At 38.5% G+C, this 21,595-nt stretch overlaps 2 protein-coding genes across 2 annotated transcripts; one reads left to right on the forward strand and one right to left on the reverse strand.

Annotated features, from left to right (window-relative positions):
* The first annotated feature begins 10,564 nt into the window (after positions 1-10,564).
* LOC118746368 (extensin-1-like) lies at positions 10,565-12,013 on the forward strand. The gene has a single exon (XM_036480223.1). The coding sequence runs from the start codon at positions 10,565-10,567 to the stop codon at positions 12,011-12,013; it is 1,449 nt and encodes a 482-aa protein (XP_036336116.1).
* Positions 12,014-15,460: 3,447 nt separating this feature from the next.
* On the reverse strand, positions 15,461-20,429 carry LOC118746302. The gene is made up of 2 exons (XM_036480147.1): positions 19,760-20,429; positions 15,461-17,391 (listed from the first exon to the last, which is right to left on the reverse strand). The coding sequence occupies exons 1-2, from the start codon at positions 20,334-20,336 to the stop codon at positions 15,608-15,610; spliced, it is 2,361 nt and encodes a 786-aa protein (XP_036336040.1). The 5' UTR covers positions 20,337-20,429; the 3' UTR covers positions 15,461-15,607.
* Between the last annotated feature and the right edge of the window lie 1,166 nt (positions 20,430-21,595).

A 21,595-nucleotide genomic window follows, 5' to 3' on the forward strand; every position in this document is an offset into this window, starting at 1 on the left:
TCTGTCCGTCCGTCTGTCCGTCTGTCCGTCTGTCCGTCTGTCCGTCTGTCCGTCTGTCCGTGTACACGATAACTCGAGCAAAAATTGAGATATCTCAACGAAATTTGGTATGTAGGTTTCCCTTAATCCAAGGTAGGTTGGTATTGAAAATGGGCGAAATCGGACTTTAACCACGCCCACTTCCCATATAACGGTAATTTCCAGAAATACGAAAACTGCGATATTTTAGTAACTACTGAAGATAATTCACTCAAAATTGATATTTACAATAATTTTTAGACGAAAAATAAGAATATTGTAAATTTTTGGAAAATGGGCGTATCCACGCCCACTTATGGTTACATGTGTATATCTTGGTAACCGCTGCACCAATTTCTTCCAAACTTGGCACAGTTGTTGGCCTTCGCATAACATACCAAATGGCCGAAAATTTTTAAAATCGCTCAATAACCACGCCTACTTCCCATATAACGGTAATTTTCAGAAATACGAAAACTGCGATATTTTAGTAACTACTGGAGATTATTCACTCAAAATTGATATTTATAATAAGTTTTAGACGAAAAATGAGAATATTACAAAATTTTGGTAAATGGGCGTAGCCACGCCCACTTATGGTTACATATGTATATCTTGGTAACCGCTACACCAATTTCTTCCAAACTTGGCACAGTTGTTGGTCCTGGTACAACATAACAAATGGCCGAAAATTTCTAAAATCGGACAATAACCACGCCCACATCCCATATAACGGTAATTTCGAGAAATACAAAATCTTCGATAAATCAGTAAATATTGAAGCTAATTTATTCAAAATTGATGATTGCAACAATTCTTAACCAAGAAATACGTTTATGACAAAATTTTGGAAAATGGGAGTGGCACCGCCCACTTATGATCACATATAAGTATACCGGTAACCGTTCTACCAATTTGTACCAAACTCGGTATGGTTATTGTACTTGCCACGTGTAAGCAAAACGTTGAAAATTATTGAAATCGGACTAATATAACGGCCGATTCTCATATAACGGTAAATTTAAGAAATGCTTGAAACTTCAATATTTCGAAATTGAAGGACGCTAATTTACTCAAAATTGTTACAACTCGGCTTACCATCTAGCGGAAGGTTTCGGAAGGGTGAAAACACATATATTTAATACTTGCGCCGGGTATTTAATGTTCGGCTCCGCCCGAACTTAGCCTTTCTTACTTGTTAAAAGTTGTAATGTGTAAATGTGAGCATTAAAAATATGTGTTCATTTAGTAGATCTAATTGGTTGAAAGCTTACGCCTCGCCTAAGAATGGCTTGCACATTGGCATACAGAAGTTAGTTAAAAAGAATTCCAGCATAAATTTTAAAACGTAAGTCGTTGAACGACACAATTCCCACATAATTTCTTTAACAAATAATTTCATTCGTTTCCTTTGTCTCACTTCAGTTTTTCTACAAAAATTACTCATACGCCCCTGTGTATGCAGAAACAGAAGTAAGCGCACGTATGTATGTATGTATGTGCGCATCTGTGGTGTCAACTGAAATTATAATGGCTACAGTTGGCTAGTTCACCGTTTAGAAAGGCTCCATTTCAAATGAAATATTCAAAACTCTTAAGGAATCTGTTCTTAGTACTCTCTAAAAAAAAATATATTCGGCGGTTTTGATACGCGTTTGAACGATTTTTGTAGTGTTGCCACATAGATGGAGAGACCAATCGTTTAAAGCTGCCTATGATGCTTTTGTGAGACACTTTTACTTGACAGGAATACACTCAGGGGTTTGCCATTACCTTCCTAGGCAGTATCGTCGAGAGCCTGGCTTAGGTTCTTATTACGTAGTCAATATCCTCTAAGGAAATCGAGCTACATTCAAGTACGCCGCGCAGTGTTTGGCGCTTTTTAAACTCAGAGGACTTTTGTTTCCATAAATTAAGTATTGGTTACGATATATTTGGACATGAGTTTTATCTTGATCATACCCTTTCCACTTGTAATTATAGGTATGCATGCACTCTTACCGTCACGCAACAAGCGCCGTATTAATAAAGACAAATACATATAAGCCAAATATTTTTTTTCTTTTAACTTTTTGCTAGCAAGAAATGATTCAAATAATATTTATGAATTAATTGAAAACCTTCTTTTAAACTACATGAAGGAGGGTTGCCACCTGTTTAAAAAATTAAATTGCGTTTGAATTAAGGGAATTACGTAACTGAAATATGTATCACCACATGAGAGTCAGTCGACAGAGGTTTAATAAGGTCTCATCCTGCAAATATTTCGAAGAGGGTTGTCACTTGTTGGCAAAATCTAACCTCATTAAATTATATAAAATCTCTGTATATACATATGACAAATATAAAAATATTTGTGTCAAACGAAACAGTTACGACATCGTATTTGTTATTTTTTTACAATTTGTAAATACATATGTACATATTAGTAGACACCGATCGAAGACCAATGTTTAGACCAAAACCGAACCGAACCGATCTTGGGCCAATTTTGGCCGAAATAATAAAAAAAGTTGCATTAGCTTAAATCATATACATTTCAGTACATAACGTAAACATACTTATGTTTGTAAAGTTAACATCAAAAAACGTATATTTTTAATACCCGAAATTAAATAATTTTATATTATAATTTAAAAATAATAGCCTACCGGCGTTTTCACTTTTCAATCGATTCCCGTTATCGGTATAAAACTGGATTGCAGCACTGAGCAATTGCTCACTAGACACACTTGATGGAGGAGCAGACAATTATTTTAAAGCAATTTTCTTCAATAGAAAATGTAGGCTTTCATACCAATGTTCAAAAATGTTACAATTTCTTGGCAGCAGATCTTCGGTGCAGTGCGATAACGCCCCCGGAAATAACGCCCATGGACTTTATTTCCTAAAATAAAGCCCACGGGCGTTATTTCCATTTCGAAGGTGAAAAAAGTGCCTACCAATAAGAGGCAATAAAGCCCCATGGCTTTATTTCTTTTCCGAAAGAGCAATAATAATGACCGCGTGCTTTATTTCCCAAAGAGAAGAAATAACGCCTGCTTGATTTATTTCATAAAAATGTAAATAAAGTAGAGGATTTCCTCTGGCTTTATTTTACTGAAACATTCCAATTATGTATGAATAAATCGGAATGTATTTTAATTAAGTTACTCTATTTTTGCATACAGTGTAGCTCTGCGTTGAATTCCCTTCTACAGTATGCGCATAAATCGAACAGTATTTTTGCCAATAACTGATAAGCGAATTATTTTAAATTACTGGTAAATTGTTATTGTTTTTTCAGCCCTCAATGCGATGGGTTTATTTGTTCTCAGCTTCTAAGGTCTTAGTAGGCGTAGTAATCTAAATGTTGATATAAGCATTTTGTGTCCAATTTGCCCTCAAATTGTATTTGTTTAACTTATTACTTTTTCCGGTCCCTTTTTTTGTTGAAACTTTGAACTATTTAATTTTCGTACACATACATACCCGTATAACGCCCGTATTGCCATATAGAAAGGGGTATAATGCCCACCGGCAAAAGGCAATAAAGCCCGCGGGGTTTATTTTTTATCAAAAAGACAATAACGCCCGCGGGCTTTGTTTCCTTTCTTTTAGGAAACAAAGCCCATGGGCGTTATTTCGGCAGGCGTTATTGCACTCCACCAAGATCTTCATTTAGAAAAGTATACAATTGTTATTTAATGAATGTTCAATACAAGGTACATTGAACAGGTAGTATCAGTAGAGCAGCTGATTTGATTTATTTTCAAATTATTTGGTCTCGAAAATGTCAAATATTTTTAATTTTTTCTCACACAAATTCTGAATTGTTAAAATCCATTTGCATGTGAAACCTTTTTCCATACAAAACAAGCGATTGAATAGCTGCTTTTGGAACGTTCGCCCAACTCGGCAGCACAACCGCTGATTACTGGGCCTTGCAAAGGATGGATCAATGCTTCGAGAGGCAAACAAATTTACTAGGAAAGAAAGTTGCATCAATTTTTATTTTTTCCAATTTCAATTTTTTATTTTTGATAATTTTTTGTATTTCACATGGCACGCTTTGATTTAGAAGAAAAAATTCAGAACAGTTTTTGACACTTTCGATACCAGAAGCAACAACAAAATACACGCAAATGTTGTTTTTGCTCTACTGATACTACCTGTTTAATGTGCCTTGGTTCAATATGATTTTTCTATCTTCGTTTGATTTGATTCTGCAATTTTCCAAATGAGAATTAAACAGTGGGTTACACATCAAAATAGAAACATTAAAACTAAAACTTTGTACAGTTTTTAAATTAAAACAAGTAAAGAAGTATAAGTTCAGGCGAAACCGAAATTTATTTATCCGGCGCACGTATTAAATATCGTTTTTCTACCTTTCAGTAAACTGCATTATAAGCAAGAGTATTTTTCCTGATATCAAACAGTTTCGATAATATGCTATGAAATATTGAAATAATTTGAACAAGTTTGTTGGAAATCAATACGGGGACTATCAATATACACTTACATATGTAGCCATAAGTGGGTGGTGCCACGCCCATTAAGAAAAAAAAAATTGTGTCTTGTTAAGAGACTGTTGTAAGTTGGCGTGTTTAGTTATTGAAACATCGGAATTTTCGTATTTTTGAAATTTACCGTTATATAGATTTCAAAGATTTTCAACATATCACTTTTTTTAGGCCAAGGTTGATAAATGTACCGCTGGTAGAAACTCTTAAACCGGTTACCGAGATACACATATGTAGGCCTAAGTAACATTTACTGCTGAGCGGTCATTGTATCGATTTTGAGTAAATTAGCTTAAATAATAATAAATTACAAAGAGCACAGTATAAACTTTAAGAAAATTCATCCTACGTCTTCCTGCCCCTTCTACTGGCACTCGGGCCTATTTCAAAATGGGGTAAAATTGGCATTTTCGCAAAGAAAAATTAAACTCGTGTTAGACCATCAGCAGTAATCTTTTCTGCTTTGGTGGCCTTCGGCCGCACTAGAAAAAATAACCTCATCAGTCCAACTCCGGCTACGCCATCCGCAGTATTTTTGCCAAAATTGACCTCCAAATTTACAAAAAAAAACTGCATTTTTTAAACCGAAACCTGTGTTTTAAATTAAACTTTAGTCCTTTGGCTAGACTTATATTTTAAAATTTATTTAATCGGGTCACGCGTTTGGACACGATAACCCAAAATCATTGTACAAATAACCGAACCGTACCCAAACTATCTTACTTATGCATTTTTCTATAAACAATCTTTTTTAATGAAACTGCACTAGTTTCCATCTTATGTGAATAATTCTTGTCACAAATACATAGTTGCGTGGTTATATTTATGTATGTATATATATTTTTTCGCAGCGCCACGCCTTTATCATAAAGTTCCGAGAATCCAAAAATTGTTACTGTTACAAGTTGCAGGGCATCATTTCACTCGACCTCACCCCTCTTCCACAGATGACGGTACATCGGTTAGAGGTTTATTAGACTATTTAGATCGTATTACGTACTCTATCCTCGGTCACGCAAAATACTTTATATTCGAACCTTTGCACCGGTGTATCGAATTCGTTCAGTTTGAAAACGCGCAAGACTTTACTTTTAATATTTTCATCCAACTTCACTAACTTCAAATTTTTTTTTACTTTTTCAAGAAACAAAAATTTTGCTGTTAGTGAATCTGGTGGTATGAATTTAGTTAAATGTCATAAACTTATTAAAAGTCAAGTAGTTGGCAACAACAACGAATGTCAATAAATGAAACTACCTTCTATTTTTGTATCATGGTTCGTACCGAGTTTGTGGGGGATTGGTGAAGGGACTACAGAGATGCAGCTTTTTATCGTAAGCGGGCGGTGCTCCGCCCATTTTCTAACAATTTCATAACGGTCTGATTTTATGCCCGAAATTCTACTTCGCGTACCAAAGTTTTAACACCTTGGATCCAGTATTTTTGGAAACAGTGTAGTTTTTGCATACATATTTCGAAAATACCGTTATATTGATAAAGGGAAACTTACCTACCAAATTTCGTGGACATATCTCAATTTTTTCTCGAGTTATCATGTAAACGGACAGGCATGGCGTAATCGTAGTTATGTATACATTTTTCTATATCTATCTCGATTCCTTTTGGCTGTTGCAAACAGCCGTTATGCACACAAAGTTATATTACCCTTGTGCACAAGTGCGCTCGGCTATAAAAATTGACAAATGTTCGGCCAAAATTCGTTTTTTTTTTAGGCCGAACCGAACCGAAACCGAACCGAACTTTGGTGGCCGAACATGGCCGAAGACGGAGTCGAAGTTCGGTCGTACTCTACATATTATAGTGTCCGTTATTTCCCAAGTAGGTTTTATTATTCGAGCGACCCCTATATTTAAAGGTTTTGTCCTAAAACTAAGTATGAAACCAAAAAAAGTTAAGTAGAAAGCGCGCCGAATTCCCGTTACATTTTGTATAAACATTTGTATGTGAATTGACCTTTTGTTGTACTTAGTAAATAATATTATGAACTGAGTCAACTGCAATAATTCTGGTTACATATTTCGCTTGGAAATTTGATGGGCTTCAAAAAAGTTTATAAGCAAATTTTTGATAATAGTTAAGACGTTATTCACTGTCAAAGTAGAGATTATGGCCAATGCCATAGATTTGCTATTTAGAGTACAAGTTGATTGGTAAAAGCAAAGTTAAACTCTTTCCTTAGAATTTGTTTGCTAACTAAATTGATTTTTATTAGCATAGGTATTTTAAAACTTGCAGGTAAACATAATAAGTAGCTTTGAACTATTGGAAAAAAACTTAGTTTTTCAGCATATAAAAATACATCAATCTAAATTATTTTCATGGTTTTAGCTGCCCACATATTAGCAAATAATAGTATAATAGTGAGCCGATCTTCGTCATTTTCGCCTTAAGCTTTCCGTTGATAATAAGTGAGAATAGTGCGAAATTTCATATTCTGCATATATGAGGAAATTATAACCGAAAATCTGATATCTGAACAATCAGTTGTATGGGAGCTATATGTAATAGTATTCCGATTTTGTCGGTTCCGACAAATAAGTAATACATTATTAAACAAATTTCCGTTTACCAAATTTCAGTCGTTCAAACCAGACGGATTCGACTAAAGCGACTCAGCTCGATGAAGTTTTCATTTTGATGGGTATATCTATTCTTCGTCTGGTACTCACAAACATCGGACCAAAGTTATAATACCACTTCATGTTCACGAAAGGTATAATTAGCATAAATTAAAATTTATAAGGATAATCAAACATACTCGGTTTTTCCAAACCACCGGTTTTTTTTATATCTTTAGGCGATTTTTTGAAATCTTGGTTTTCCGAATATCGAATAAACCGGATTTTTCTATCGGACAAACCAGTTTTTTTCGTTTTATACAAATCTTGACCTCTAAATAAAAGTTTTGGAGTTTTTGAAGTTTTTAAAGCTTTTTCCAGTTTAAGGAAAACCACTAGATAGTTTTAAAATTATATCCTATTTTATTTGGGTAAGAACAGTATATGATATTTGATTCTAATAAATGAATGTTTGACGCTTAAACGTTTACTACATGTCTGACTTACCTTTACTTCACCTCCCAAGAAGCTTTTTTATTACAGAAGGCTGTACACACAAACTGTACAGTACACTGAGATGATTGCCATTGTCTGCCGAGGGGCGACCGCTATTTATTATTATTATTGTTAATAATTTTATTGTAACTTTTGGCCATGACTTCATACCAACATAAGCATTTTCACTGTATGGAAACTATGTTCAAGAAAACCGGTTTATCCGGTTTTTTATGGTGATTTCGTCTCCTTTTGGTTGTCCCTTTCACTGTTTGTGTACGATTCTAAAATAAAGGCGAACGGTGAGAAAATTTTGGATTTGTCAATGTTATTGTGGCTGTTAACATTTTATTTTTAATATTTTTATTGAGCTTTGTACCATGGTTGTTTATTAGGAAAAATTGAAAAAGCAACAAAGTCTAATACCATGTCCCCACCAAAAAGTTAACCATCTCGAATCGAACTTAACCACATCACTAACTATTGGTGTCCACACTGCGGTTTGAGGTTTATAAAACAGTATAAATGTAAAGAACAGTGTTCGGACCTTCAAACCTCGATTCACTACTAAATCGCTGAAAAAATCGGACCAAAAACAAATTTTCCGTACTAGATTGAATTTTTTATTTTTGTTTCTGACATTAATTGTTTGACTAAAATATTTTCTATTCATACAAAATAAGAACGCGAGGCAATGCAAGGATAATATGTTACATATTTAGGTAATTTTTAGCATTTTCTATGAAGTAGAACGTATCTAACACTTAATTTTTTAAAAAGCAAACCTTTTCTACTTTATATAAATTTCATTCTACATATATTTTTTAACAACTTAAGTAAAGTTCTGCATCCGCCAGTTTGTACAGCCATACGTCAAAAAATAACGAAGTTAATTTATTGACGCATTGCTATGAAAGAGTTACTTTTTAACAGTGAAATTTGGCTACTTTTCAATTTTTTCACTGAAACCGGTGGTGAACACTCAAAAAATGGCCCCAAGAGGGGCATAACATAAATGAAAAAAACGGAAAGATTTGAAGTCCAGCGGAGTAGAGGAGTAGATTTAAATTTTTTTTTAAAACCGGAGTAAATCTTAACTGATTTTAGTTGAGTCCAAACACTAGTAGGGAACGAATTCTTTACATTTCAACGCTAATGACTCACAGATGGCGGGAAAACACAGGGTTGTATCAGACTTTCGACGTGGTTTCGAGTTGGTTAGCTTTTAACCATCTCAGTGAAATGGTTAAGTGCTGTCATTTTTATATGGCGAAACTACGCTAAATCAAGTGGGTTATCGGGATAACCAACTCAATAGCCATAACTACGTGGTTAGCTCCGGTGGGGACATGGTATAAGCGGTAGAAGTTATAGCACTATTTCGGAGATCACCACATCTCCTCATCAGACTTCTTTTTTCTAGACTTCAGCAGGGATCGAACTTGCGAATTCGATGTTCAAAGTCAGAAGCGTTAACCACTGAGCTATGTACAACCCGTAAACTCTTGTTGCTAATTCATTTTCCTTATTCAACCGACTACTATCAAGTGCAGCTGATTTGCCGGTATTTAAACTCGACAGCGTGGTTCTTGTTGTCAATTCTATACATCCATTTGCTTATTTGCTTTTTTGTATAATTAGTTTTTGGGTTCGTTTCTTAAAATGCCGCACTCTTTTAAGGCAAAAAAGGCAGATTCTCTGGAAGAAACGAAATCACCATTATTGCAATTTTTCGAATAACTCGAAAACCGGTTTTGTAAAAAAGGCGAATAAATGAACACCCTACTACACACGTACCCTGCAAACCAGTTTTTCAGAGTATTCTGAATTGTAGAGAAATTTTAAAGAATTCGTAAAGATCTCATCCGATTTTTCACCGAATTTTCTAAAATGAAATAAACTGCGCGCTTTTCAATGGTTCGACGAAATTTCGGAAGAAAATCGGTAAAGCAATGCTGCTATGTGAAGAATTTCTTGGAGATTTTTCTTTGATTGCTTTGAAGATTCGTAAAAAAAAATCGTTGCAGAAATGAGATACTCCTAATGATTTCATTAAGATTTCGGGAAGTTGAGTTTGCATGGTATCTACTAAAAGACTGTCAAACTTAAAAACCTACTTTTTTTAAGGGATGCGTTTAAAGTTTTCAGTTTGCTTCCAAAATGCAAAAAATAAAACTACTCTAGATTTTACCACAACACTTTTACACAATATGAGGCATTATGTAGCGAGTAACTTGCATTATTTAAAAAATTTCGTCTTTTGAGTTGTGACACTCGATTATTTAGTACATAAATGAGCGACATTAATGTATATAGTAAGTACATTTTTCAATGCTATCATCTCAAATTACTTGTACCAAAGTACACTTATGATTTGTGCAGATACCGCTAAATATACATATGCATATATAAATATGTATCTATACAATTAAAGTACTTCCGAAAGTCTTTATTACACGCCGATCTTCTCTTTTTTATAACAAGCCAAATGGCCGAATTTGCAGCCAAAATAGTGCGATGAACTCTTCCACTTGCAAAAAAAAAAAGAAGAAAAATCGATCACAAGACCTATTGAAAACCGCTATGAGCGTCTACACTCTTCTTCGTCATACTCGAAAATATTTATATGTAACTCCTCAAGGTCTACTTGTTTCCAACTCTTTATTATAAAAAGCAAGTGCTCGTTAGCGGATTGCAATCACAATCGAATCGTCATTTTAGAGGCGCACTTCGCCAAAACAGCTAACGCACAAACCGCACGCACAATCGAACGGTACTTTAACAAAAAGCACAGACACAACCACCACAACAACAGAGAAGATGGTTAGTATTGCAGGTGCCATCAAATGCCAAGCTATTATAATTAAATACGAGCACCAAATAGTTATTGAAATATTTTAAATATGGAATTTTTTACAGCATTTTACCACTTTGGCGCTTGCAGCCTGCGCGGCCTTCGGCATAACCATGGCAGATGTCTCACATTTGACCAAACACTACATACCTCCAAAAACGATGATGCCAAGTAGCACAGCTAGAGCAACAATGATGCAGCCGAGTGATAGGTTACCAAATACCCGTATGGAGGAACGCATTGTGACCACCATTGAGAAACAGGAACTGCGCGAATTGCCAACTCAAACAGAATATCTGCAACCAGGGCAGCAGCCTTACGGCATAGGTGCAGCCAGCAGTTCAAGCAGCAACAATCAGGGCGGCGGCATGCCTGCAAAGGGACACAGTGGGGAGTTGCCGTTGGAAATGATGATGCCGAGAGAACTGTTGCCACCACCACCACCACCACCATCACGTAATCAGGAAGAGCAGCCAATCGTTGCACCAGCCACTCAATATTTGGCACCCATGGAGAGCACGGAGTCAACTAATCAAAGGCAACAAAATAGTATGCCAATGCGTCAGTACTTGGCGCCACCGATGACTTCATCTGATGAACCTCAACAAATGAATTCAATAACTGCCGATAGTAATCATCATTTCGCTCCAGATGTGAATGCTCATGACCAACAGGAGACGCTCCAGGAATCTTCTGCTCCGTCGAGACAGTATTTATCACCAATGTCAATGCCTATTCAAGAACATGAATCTCGAGAGGCTTCAGTGGCCATGCCCAACAATCAATATTTGGCTCCACCACCAACAATGCCCAGCAGTGGGCAACAACTGCAGCAACAATCAGCGCCAGCTGTGCATTACTTGCCACCACACCAGCAGATGCTTGAAATGCCTCCGAGGCAATACTTGGCTCCTCAAATTCAAAGACATGAAATGCAAATGCACCAGCAAATGGAACTAGAGCAAAGATCTCAGGCAATGCCAGCATCCAGTTATTTGCCGCCAACATCAAAAATGTCTCCACCGACATTAGAAATGTCCTCGCCGTCAATGGAAGTTGTGCCACAAATGGAACCGACACGCGATTATCTAAGTCCATTTGGAGAAGCCGAAAATGTAGCAGAAGCCGCACAAGAATCTGCCAAAGAAGCCACAGCAATGTTTGAAGAGCAATCGGCTCATCAGCCAACGCCACCAGCGCTCGCCGAAGAGCCGGCTAGCTACTATCTACCACCACAGTCGCCTGCAGCTCAACAGCTTAACTACCAGCCGCAATACCAGGTATCTCAACCAACGCCACAGCCAGAGCAAATGCCGCCAGTCGAATTTGTGCTACGACACCATCAACTGATGACGCAGCCCGGAAGTGTCGATGATGCGCCCGTGTTTTTTGCTCAATTCCAATCGATGAGCAGCGCCGCCTCTCCCACTGTACAAACAGCAGCGGAGCCTATGCCAGCGCATTTCTTAAGCGATGACGGTTATCATTATCGTAATGGTGGTAGCAGTGAAGGACTGAGTAACGCAAATCTCGATGTAAGACGTTTCCGCGCGAGACATTGAAAGTGGGCCTTGTGGTGCTTTGTAACAAGGTTACATAAGTACTTACATATTTATTTGTTAATTATTTTCTTGTTTTAGGTATGTGTTTAAATAAAAGTGCAATTAAAATTATGAAACTTGTTTACATCGATTCAATCATTGTCGAATGGAGTTTTGGCTGTCTCCGCGGTTTGCTATGACCATTCTTTTAGGAGCTTGTCCCTACCTTAAAATTTTTACATTCCTCGTGTACCAATTCGTGAATGGAGAGTACGCTAAATGTATGTACATTACTCGCAAGTATCGATTCATTGAATAGTATTTTCTGAGAACAGGAGAGGAAGTTGAGAGCTGAATCTGTTTTCCAGGGAGATTTTAAAAAAGCTATGTCCGCTGGCTACCTTTCAGCCGTCCCTGATTTAGTCCAGGTTCATGGCCTAGGGGATTCGCGTGGCGCGATCCGATTAAAATCGCTAATAGCGATCAATTATACAAATTCGTATGGCGGAGTTTATGGTGCAGACAGCAACAGCCAGGGCTGCCAACTATCCTCGGCCATTAGGTTCCATATTAAGGATAAAAAAAGTGCCAAAATGTGCCAAATAGGAAAATAAGAGTGCCAAAAAAGGTGATATTCTTTTTAATTGGAAGATTGTTGTTTATTTTCTTCCCATTTAGCAATAAAATAACTGTAATTCTAAAACAAAGGTTAATGCCAAAAGATTTAAAATAAACGAAACAACGAAAAACAGTTTCTCATAAAAATACAGTCGGCTTTCGGAGTCGGCGAAAACTGTAGGTCCCTCCGCTTGGTGTGACAACTTCAAGGCGCACGCCACAATTTGGAGGAGAAGCTCGGCCAAACACTAACATATGTGTAAGCGCCAATCTATTATAAAACTGCATACCCAAAATTTTCCGTATTTCATTCCGCATACGTTATGTGGATGAAATGCGAGTCTATTAAAAGGCCTCGGGGAAAGCATTCAGAAACGCGTACTGTGAGCTGGCATTTGTGCGATTTAGTGACTTTTAGCGATGGAAATTTAGCATAGCGATTCCTAAAAGCCCAAGGCTGATTTGTATTTGAGTAATCAGTCATATCTTTTAGTCTTTGGTACCTGCCGCAAATTCGATATAAATATATACATAAGTCCGATTAAAGAGGAGGTCTGTTCACTAAATGTTAGTTTGTAATTTTTCGCGGCATATCCTCCATTGCCGTCTTAAATAACCTAATGAGAGAGTTATGTCCGTGAAGAAGTTCTTGTGGCAACAATGATTTGGTTCGATGGTGAATCGTCCTTCAATCTGTATAGTGCAGTTGATAGCAAATTCAAAATGGGAGAGTATCATAAGTCCACAGAAATCCAATATACATTCATAGGCTTATTTCAGACGAAATACATTGGATGTCATACAATTATATTTGTAGGCATTTACCAAGAATTGTCTTTATTCTGTTTAGTCGCTATAAAGCAAGGACCGCAATGGTTCTGGTGGTTGATTAAACGGTGGTAAATTAACTTTGATTCTTGGTGTCTCCGAGTGACTCCACATGATGATTTTTACCAATAACTCGACTCTAGTGCTACCTCGCAGCTCTTTCTGTGCAATAATACATATTGCCCCTACCGTTACCAATGTACAGGGTGGGCCAAATAAGACCAACCATTCATAGTTCATAGGTCCATAGTTTGCCTAATAGTGTTCGCAGTCACTCTATCTTGTTGGAACCACAAATTAGGATGCTGCTGTGCCGTTGGCCGCAAAAAGTTGTCAATCATTGTTCTGTAAGAAGCCCCAGAAATCGTTTCTGGCGTTTCATCCTCATTCTCGAAGAAATATGGGCCGAAAACTTTTTAGGTCATAAGGTCAAAAAGGACATCTGGATGGGTGTAACTGGTGTTGGTGTGCCGCCCTTGGATTTTCAGAGCCCCACAACTACAGTTTTGCTTGGAAATACGCTTCATGCGACATCAAAACATTACCTAAAAAATCAATTTGTGTGGCGAATTGCGCAAAACGAATAGCATATTGTAGTCGTTGTTGGTGGTCTTGCTATAAGTATCCATTATCATTTTCGAAGAGATCAACTATAATTAACAATATTAAAAAATAATGTAGTTATACGTGTTTAACATTGGTAGTTCTTATTTGGCCCACCCTGTATATCTCGAATATGAGCTACATCGGTCAATAAACACGATTTTTAGTAATACCTCGACTCCAGCGCCACCTGGTGTTTCAGGTTGTGAACCTCAATTATACAGAGACCCGCTCAAACACTTTAAAAATTCATTAAAATCGTTCCGGGCATTTAGGAGGGGTTCACTCACAAACACACTTACCGAAGAAGTTTATATCGCAATTCCCAAAGGCCCTAACCAACAAACTTTTATTTTACAAAAGAAACAAAAAATATTATAACATGAGTATCAAAAACAGGTAGCCTGTGACATGTAGCTCCGTTGTTTTTGGTACTAACACTTTAAAAATCGCACCATAAATACGATTTTTTTGAATATATCGGTCCCTGGTCTACTTACCGGAAAAAGGGAATTCTATATGCTAGTCTAAGCAAAAAGCTACCTACGTACGAAGTTTCGAGGAAATCGGACTATAAATACGTTTTTTTTTTTAATTAGATCGGTCCCTGGACCACTCACCGGAAAATATGATACTATATGCTAATTTCGGCAAAAAGCTGCGTACCAAATTTTAGGCAAATCGGACCAAAATAGGTTTTTTTCGAATAGAACGGTCTCTGGTCAACCGACTAAAAAAGTGTTTTTTTTACCTATGGCATGGTGGTTGCTGAAAGCTATTTATATAAAAGATGTCTGTCTTCTCCTTGCAGCAACAACTTAGATTTATGTGTAAAGCTTATCCCGCTATTTTTTTTTTAATTCAACAGATTTATCCTTCTACTAGTAAAGAAAAGCAAAAATAATATGGTGACCCTTTTTTTCATCAATGACTCCTTTTTTGAGACTTTCCGAAAATTCTCAACGGCAACACCATGTAACCCATGTAAAAATTCTTGCAACTTAACTGACCTCTTAACCTTAGTCCGATTTTTCGTAAAATCTACGACAATGCGATCACTAAATCCCAATTGCTGCGAACGTGTGTATTCAAAGTATACGCTACGTTCGTAGCTATTCCATTCAATTCAAACCAAAACTGGGCCCGAATCGCGGCATTCGTGATCGAGTGATTACTCGCTTCGTATATAATGAAACAAAATGGCAGCCACAATACAATTTGAACGGGCGAAGCCCTTGATCTCAAAATCAAATTTCGATTTGAGTTACATTCGATATCGAATGCCGAGATTTAGGCCCAGTGTATTCATTTATTTTTCTTAAACTAATAAAAAAGTTCGTATACATTTACATATTTGCTTACTAAATGGTAATTTATGTTTTATTAACTCAACTCGGGAAAAATATAGTATATCGGAACTATTTATTTATTGTATTTACTAGACTTTATTACAGTGCATGTTTGTAATTTATTGCGTCGATTAATTTATTTTACACCAAATATTAATTCATAGCAACGATAATTTTGCATTTAAAAATATAGATATAAATATTTTACTACAATACTTTAATTACCACCAGTGTTCTGACTTCCGGCCTCACCCTCTTCATCCAAAGAGGCGTCCTCGCGCAGCATTTCCACTTTGTGCAGAGTAAAACTTACATTATAATAAGGTACATTGAGCGTCACCACGATGCAGTAAAGCAGCACCTGCAAATGTTTGGTACGCAGCAAATACGAAGCACCTTGTCCCTTCGGGAATAGTGGATGATCTTTGCTTTGGCAATCGTACATAAAGAAGCCTCCGTCGAAGCCCATCGTGCGACCAATAGCCAGGGAATGCTTAAAGCACTGCAGCACCCCAAATTGGAAGTGTGTGAAAAAGTACATCAATGCATCGGCCAAATTCATCGTGGTGCGGGTGCCTGGATTGTAGAGTTTTCCGAAAGCGACATGTTCCAGATGCACAACGAATCTGAGGCTCTCCAGTGTACAATCCAGATTCAAATCCTCCAACGAGAATTCGTAGTCGGACAATTTTATATTTTCCAAGCTCTCGCGGTGGTAACGATCGCCGTTAATTACTATCGTATCGAGTAAATGCGGACTCCAATCGGTCAGTCTGTACACCTTTGCAGCACAACAGGCCATAACATTACATGCAAGGTATTGCTTTCCACGTGATGATACACTAAATACTGGCGCATCGGGATGCAGGTTGCCCCAAATTGACCACAGGCGACCATCGATCTCTATATCGAATCGCTTCAACTTCGTTACTGGCAAATTGCGGTAGCGACCTGCTGTGTTGCGACGGTTCATGCGGCTCCAGACAGGCAAGCAATTCTCCAGATCTAACCAAGTCATAGTTTCCGGATGAGCACACATAACGGCCTCATCCTCGCCATGCTGCGTTGTCTTGCATTCAATCGGTACCGACAAATCGGTGAGCAACTGCAGTGTGCGTGTCTTTGGTCCCGCCTTTCTGTACGATATCACATCAATAACGTGCAGTGCATACTCTTCCGCCGTTTGCCAGGATGAATTCGCTGCGCGTTTATCAACATATTTCAGCAGGGAATTAACATCGGCAAAGAGCACCCAAGAGGCAGTATTACGTTCACCATATCTCTTCACGCCTTTCTTACATTTGCCTTTGCGTAGACCTTCCTTTTCGACATAGTCCCCATCTGCGTCTTCTTCCTCCTCCTCGCCCTCTTGGGGTTTCTGCATGGTCGGATATGGATCGAATAAGTGATAATATTCGTCGTGAAAGAGTGCGAATGTTGTATTGGAAACTTGTAGCAGCAAATACTTGCGAGTTTGCATAGACTTTGCAATCCTACGGGAGACACTCGCACTGGCCACACCGGCTGGATCATGTCTCTTAACCCACACATCGAATTTGTAATCATCTACAGTGACATTCTTGATAAACCGCTCAAAGGCCGACGTCATATTCGTAACACGACTTGCGATAGTTCTACCACTCTCGATTACTCGATCCACACGCTGCGCGGACCATTGATTGAGGGGTCGCAGGATAGCATACAACACAGCCAAAGTACTGGCGAAGAAGCAGGGCTTGATCTTGTCCACATGCGCGGCAGCACGATCTTCCAGTGCGGTTGTACCTTGGATTTTGAAGTTGCAGTCTTTCTCGCGCATGCGGTAGCCATATAAGATTTTACGTGGCTTGAAACTGGAATCGGCCTCGCGCTGAAGTTGCTTGCCCGGCTTATGCTTTAGTTCTACTTCGTCCTCTTCCATTTCTTCCATGTCGAAATCTTCGAACTCATCTTCTACATCTGTATATTCGGTGGAAAGTTTCAATCTGACCATTTTCTTACCTATTTTACACAGAAGGACAGAAAAATTTAGTTTAACAAATTAACCAAACAATATTTTAAAGAAACTAATTTAAGATACATGATTTAGATTTTTCAAAAGTCAGTCCCTTCAAACCCGTTTCTTTAAATCACTTACAACTCGACGCATAGTAGGCCTTGGTAGTAAGAAAACCGTAGTCTTTTTTACGCGGAAAAGAAAATTGAAAGGTCTAAACCTTCCAGGGCTTAGAGGCGTAAACCAAAGCCTTTCCGTGGATGTGAAATAACTAGGGGTAGCTCTAGACACGAAGCTAACATGGAAAACTCACGTCGAGCTGAATTTAAATCGAGCGCTGAAAGTTTTCAGACAGTATCGATGAATCGTTAGTAAGACCTGACATAGTTTTAATCAGGCCAATAGTTACGTACGGGCATGAGTACAACGTCAGGACCGGCGCTTAATGGTTTGTTGAATTTGCCGCCTCTGTAAATATTTAGCGATCCAAGAGGAGGCAATGAAAACGATTTTTCGACTGCACTCTTTTGTTGTGTGGCAGGCCGATCGGAGTTCTGGGCACAGAAAGTTGATGAGAACGTTGCCAGAGCAATACCCCTTGTTATTGGCACATAATAACAAACTGATGCCAGAAGTCTCCTTTGGAATAAAATACGTCGTTAGATTCCCTAAAAAGGGAGATCCATACACTTTCTATACCGGCGGCTCAGAGGCTGAAAACGGTACTGGAGCTGGATGGCATGTGGACGGTAACTTTAGATGCTTTACTGCTTTGGCAGACTGGATAATTGGCGAAAGATGACACGGACATAAAATCAGTATCTGCAGTGACTGCCAAGCTGCTCTAAAGTCCTTGAAAATCGCTCGCTCGTCTTCCAAGATGGTCCAGGAATGTTGAATTTGTGTGGGTGCCAGGACACTACGGTGTTCAAGGTAACGAACTGGCTGATGAATTGGCGAACTGCGGTTCTCTGCAGCGTCCAATCGGGAACGATCGGGTACATCAAGGATCTCATAAACAAAAAAACCAAAAAAATATCCAAGTCGCATATGATCTTCAAAAGTGACACAACTCTAAATTTGGCATTTTTGAAATTATGCACTAAAACGTACACAGAGCTTTTATTTACCTTTTTTTGGTTAAAAAAACCTAAAGTAAAGTCTCTCTTGCACATATGATTAGCATGTGCTGCGAAATAGTTTTCCGAATTCCTGACGAACGTGTAATTTAGAGTTGTGTCGCTTTTGAAGATCGTGTCGGAAGTGTTTCCTGAAAGGGTGCTAGAAAAATTCCTTCTGAGAATGAGTGATCTTACGAGCCCTGATAGGACTGATTACGGGGTACAATACATGGGGACGACATATGGTCACCATATGCACCATCGAAGATCCACTGTGTACATCTTGTTTGGAGTATGAGGATAGTACAACGAATTTTCTCTGCCGATGGCCTTCGCCAGACTCAGATGGTACATTTTTGAGACGAATGTAATGAGACTACGATAAAAAAGAATTTTAATGGTTTCAAAATCTTTCATAAAAAACAACTACAAGCTAAATTAGTTGAGAAGGATGCCTCGAGTTTGAAGGCGTTCTTGGGCATTTCAGAAGCTTTAAAATCAGTCCCAGAGAGCTCCTCAGAGTTAGTGCTGAATTGCGAGCCAAAAGATTGATTTTCAGCCTCACGTAGGCTTTATAGCCAGGAAGAAAGTATTTAGTTGGACTGGATGAAATTTATAATCTTGCGATAATGACCTGCCCATGGCCGCCTCTGATCGTATCTAGAACAGAAAGAGTTCACCCAAAGCTCGCTGAGCTATCATGAGCCTCACACAGGAGCGCCGTATCGACAACTTCTTTGAGGGCAGCCAGCTCTACTTGAGATATATTACACGAATCTGAGAACGTAACTTTATGGTTGATGGTGAGCTGACTGTTTGGTCAAGCTTCGACCCTTTCGTGAAAAATCGGTACATTACTGGCCTCGCTTCGACTGCTGATTTTGACAGATTCACACCATGTGAAAAATTAGTGGTGAAAATATACTTGGAGCCATGCCATTACGCATTAGCTTTCTATCTAAAATTACTGATGTTTCCTAGTAAGTAAGACCATCTTACTACGATTACCGGTAGAACAATCGTAGTTTTAAATTCTTTAGGGATTAGCCAATTTATTGATTATACTTTGGAGGAGTAATTTGGCCGTGAAACGTTAACACTTTTTTCTCTATCATCATCGCATTTTATCGCACGAAATCTTTCGTATGATCTTAATTTATTGTTGAGTCAAATTCGTCTCAAGTGTAAAACCCACCGAAATTTTGTAGAGAGTTGCTTTGAATACACACATACAGTAAATCGTAGTACGTACCTTTCGGTTTGCTTCTCTGTGTGCGTGCTGCTATTCTCTGCTCTTTTTCCTCGAGGAAGCGCTGTATACGTTCATTCTCTTTGCGCAGTTCCCTGTCGAGGAAGCGAATCTTATCCATACGTAATCTATCAATTTTTTGCTTGCGATCAAACTCAGTCGCGTATATGGCGTCCTCAACATCTGGTGGCCATTTTCTATATCGTTTAGGTGGCACGTTCGTCACGTCCAAGACTTTTATGGCTACCGCCACATAATTGGTTATTTCGCAACCTTGCGGATTGCAACCGAACTCTATGCGCCGTAAAAGAGAATCGAGCTCTACGAACCTTAGCAAACAACCAGGACCTGAACCGAATTTGCGATAACCCACTGGCGTACATGGAAAACCGATGAACATGTACAAGAAGTTGTACCGCTTTACAATCAGGCATGAGAACATCTGGCATATGACAATCAAACGAGTGTATGTTATCAGACTTTCCAGCAGCATTTGTCGCAGATTACGCGTCACCGAACTTTGTATAATCCTCTGCAATTGCAGCATATAAATGTTTTGACCAATTGTTATCTTCGGCATCTTCTTCGAGAGAAAAGCACTCAGTGTCGACTCATAGTTAGAGAATTCTTCGCCAAAGCTATTAGATGACTTCACTGCGTAATCAACGAGTTCCTTGTTCCATGTAGAAATATTATACTTCGCGCTTAGTGCAGTAGCTACCAAAGTGGAGAGTAGACCATTCAATTTGCTGGATTCGTCCTCCTCCAAGGGTATATACGATTTTCCTAACACAACCCACGTTCTGTCAGGCAGCATCTCAAAGTTAGTGCGTATCTCCAGCTCTTCTTCTAGTGTCAATGGACGCTGTGGAGGCTCTGGCTGTTTCTGAAATTCTGTATAGACATTGTCATAGTCTTCACCGTGGATCAGCTTATAACGCAGACCCTCCAAATACTCTTTGTCGGAACGTAGCAGCACCTTATCTGCTTGCTTGTACAAGTGCATACGGCTGGGAGCGGGCTCTGTCATGCGTTCGATGGCTTCGCATATAATTTCATCCAATACAGCACCGACCACATCGGCGTCCTCGAACTCGGGTATGCGATCTTCATCTGGTATAGACTGTATACTGTAAGTGCGTCCCAGTTTCTTCTTACCCTTGCCTTTTTTGGACTGGCGTCTATCCTGCTCCGCCTTGCTTAGGACTTTTGGATAGGCTATCTGTAAACGTGGATATTTATTTTTTATATTTGCCGATGACAGCATCGGTCTTATACAGCCGATATTTATGGCATGAACGAAAAATTTGCCGCCACGCCGCATTTTCAGCGCCTTTTGAAAGAGTGTCCTACACAAAGACTCAAAATTTGAATGCATCTGCAGACATGCCACTCCTTTGGTTAGGAAATCTTCTGCGTCTAGTACCTGGCCTGCTTTGCCACGTCTAAAAGGATCGAGAACATAGTAGTATTCCAAGTCTCGCCAAACGGCCAACACAGAATTGTCAATCTGCAACAGAGCCGCATCGTAATTGCTTGCGAAAAGGTCGCGAACAGCAGACGTTAGCTGAGATTCGAGGTACGACTTGCAGTTAGTCACATGTCCTGTGTAAAGAAATGGATGCTTCTTTATGGTTGCTCGGAATGCACCAAGCATCATAACATCCGGTAGATCCACTATGTTTAAATGCTGCTTCTTCTTCAGCTTTAAACGTTTCAATAAGTTCTTATAGAAAGCTTTTCCAAATTTGACAAGCTCATCAATTACTTCCATGCGCCATGTAGAAGCTCCCTCGATATTGGAATATAACAGTGCTAGAAGTGAAATTATCATAGAAC

Source organism: Rhagoletis pomonella, unplaced genomic scaffold (genome assembly GCF_013731165.1).
Source record: "Rhagoletis pomonella isolate Grant_MI unplaced genomic scaffold, Rhpom_1.0 Rhpom_scaffold_00010, whole genome shotgun sequence".
Taxonomy (NCBI): Eukaryota; Metazoa; Arthropoda; class Insecta; order Diptera; family Tephritidae; genus Rhagoletis; species Rhagoletis pomonella.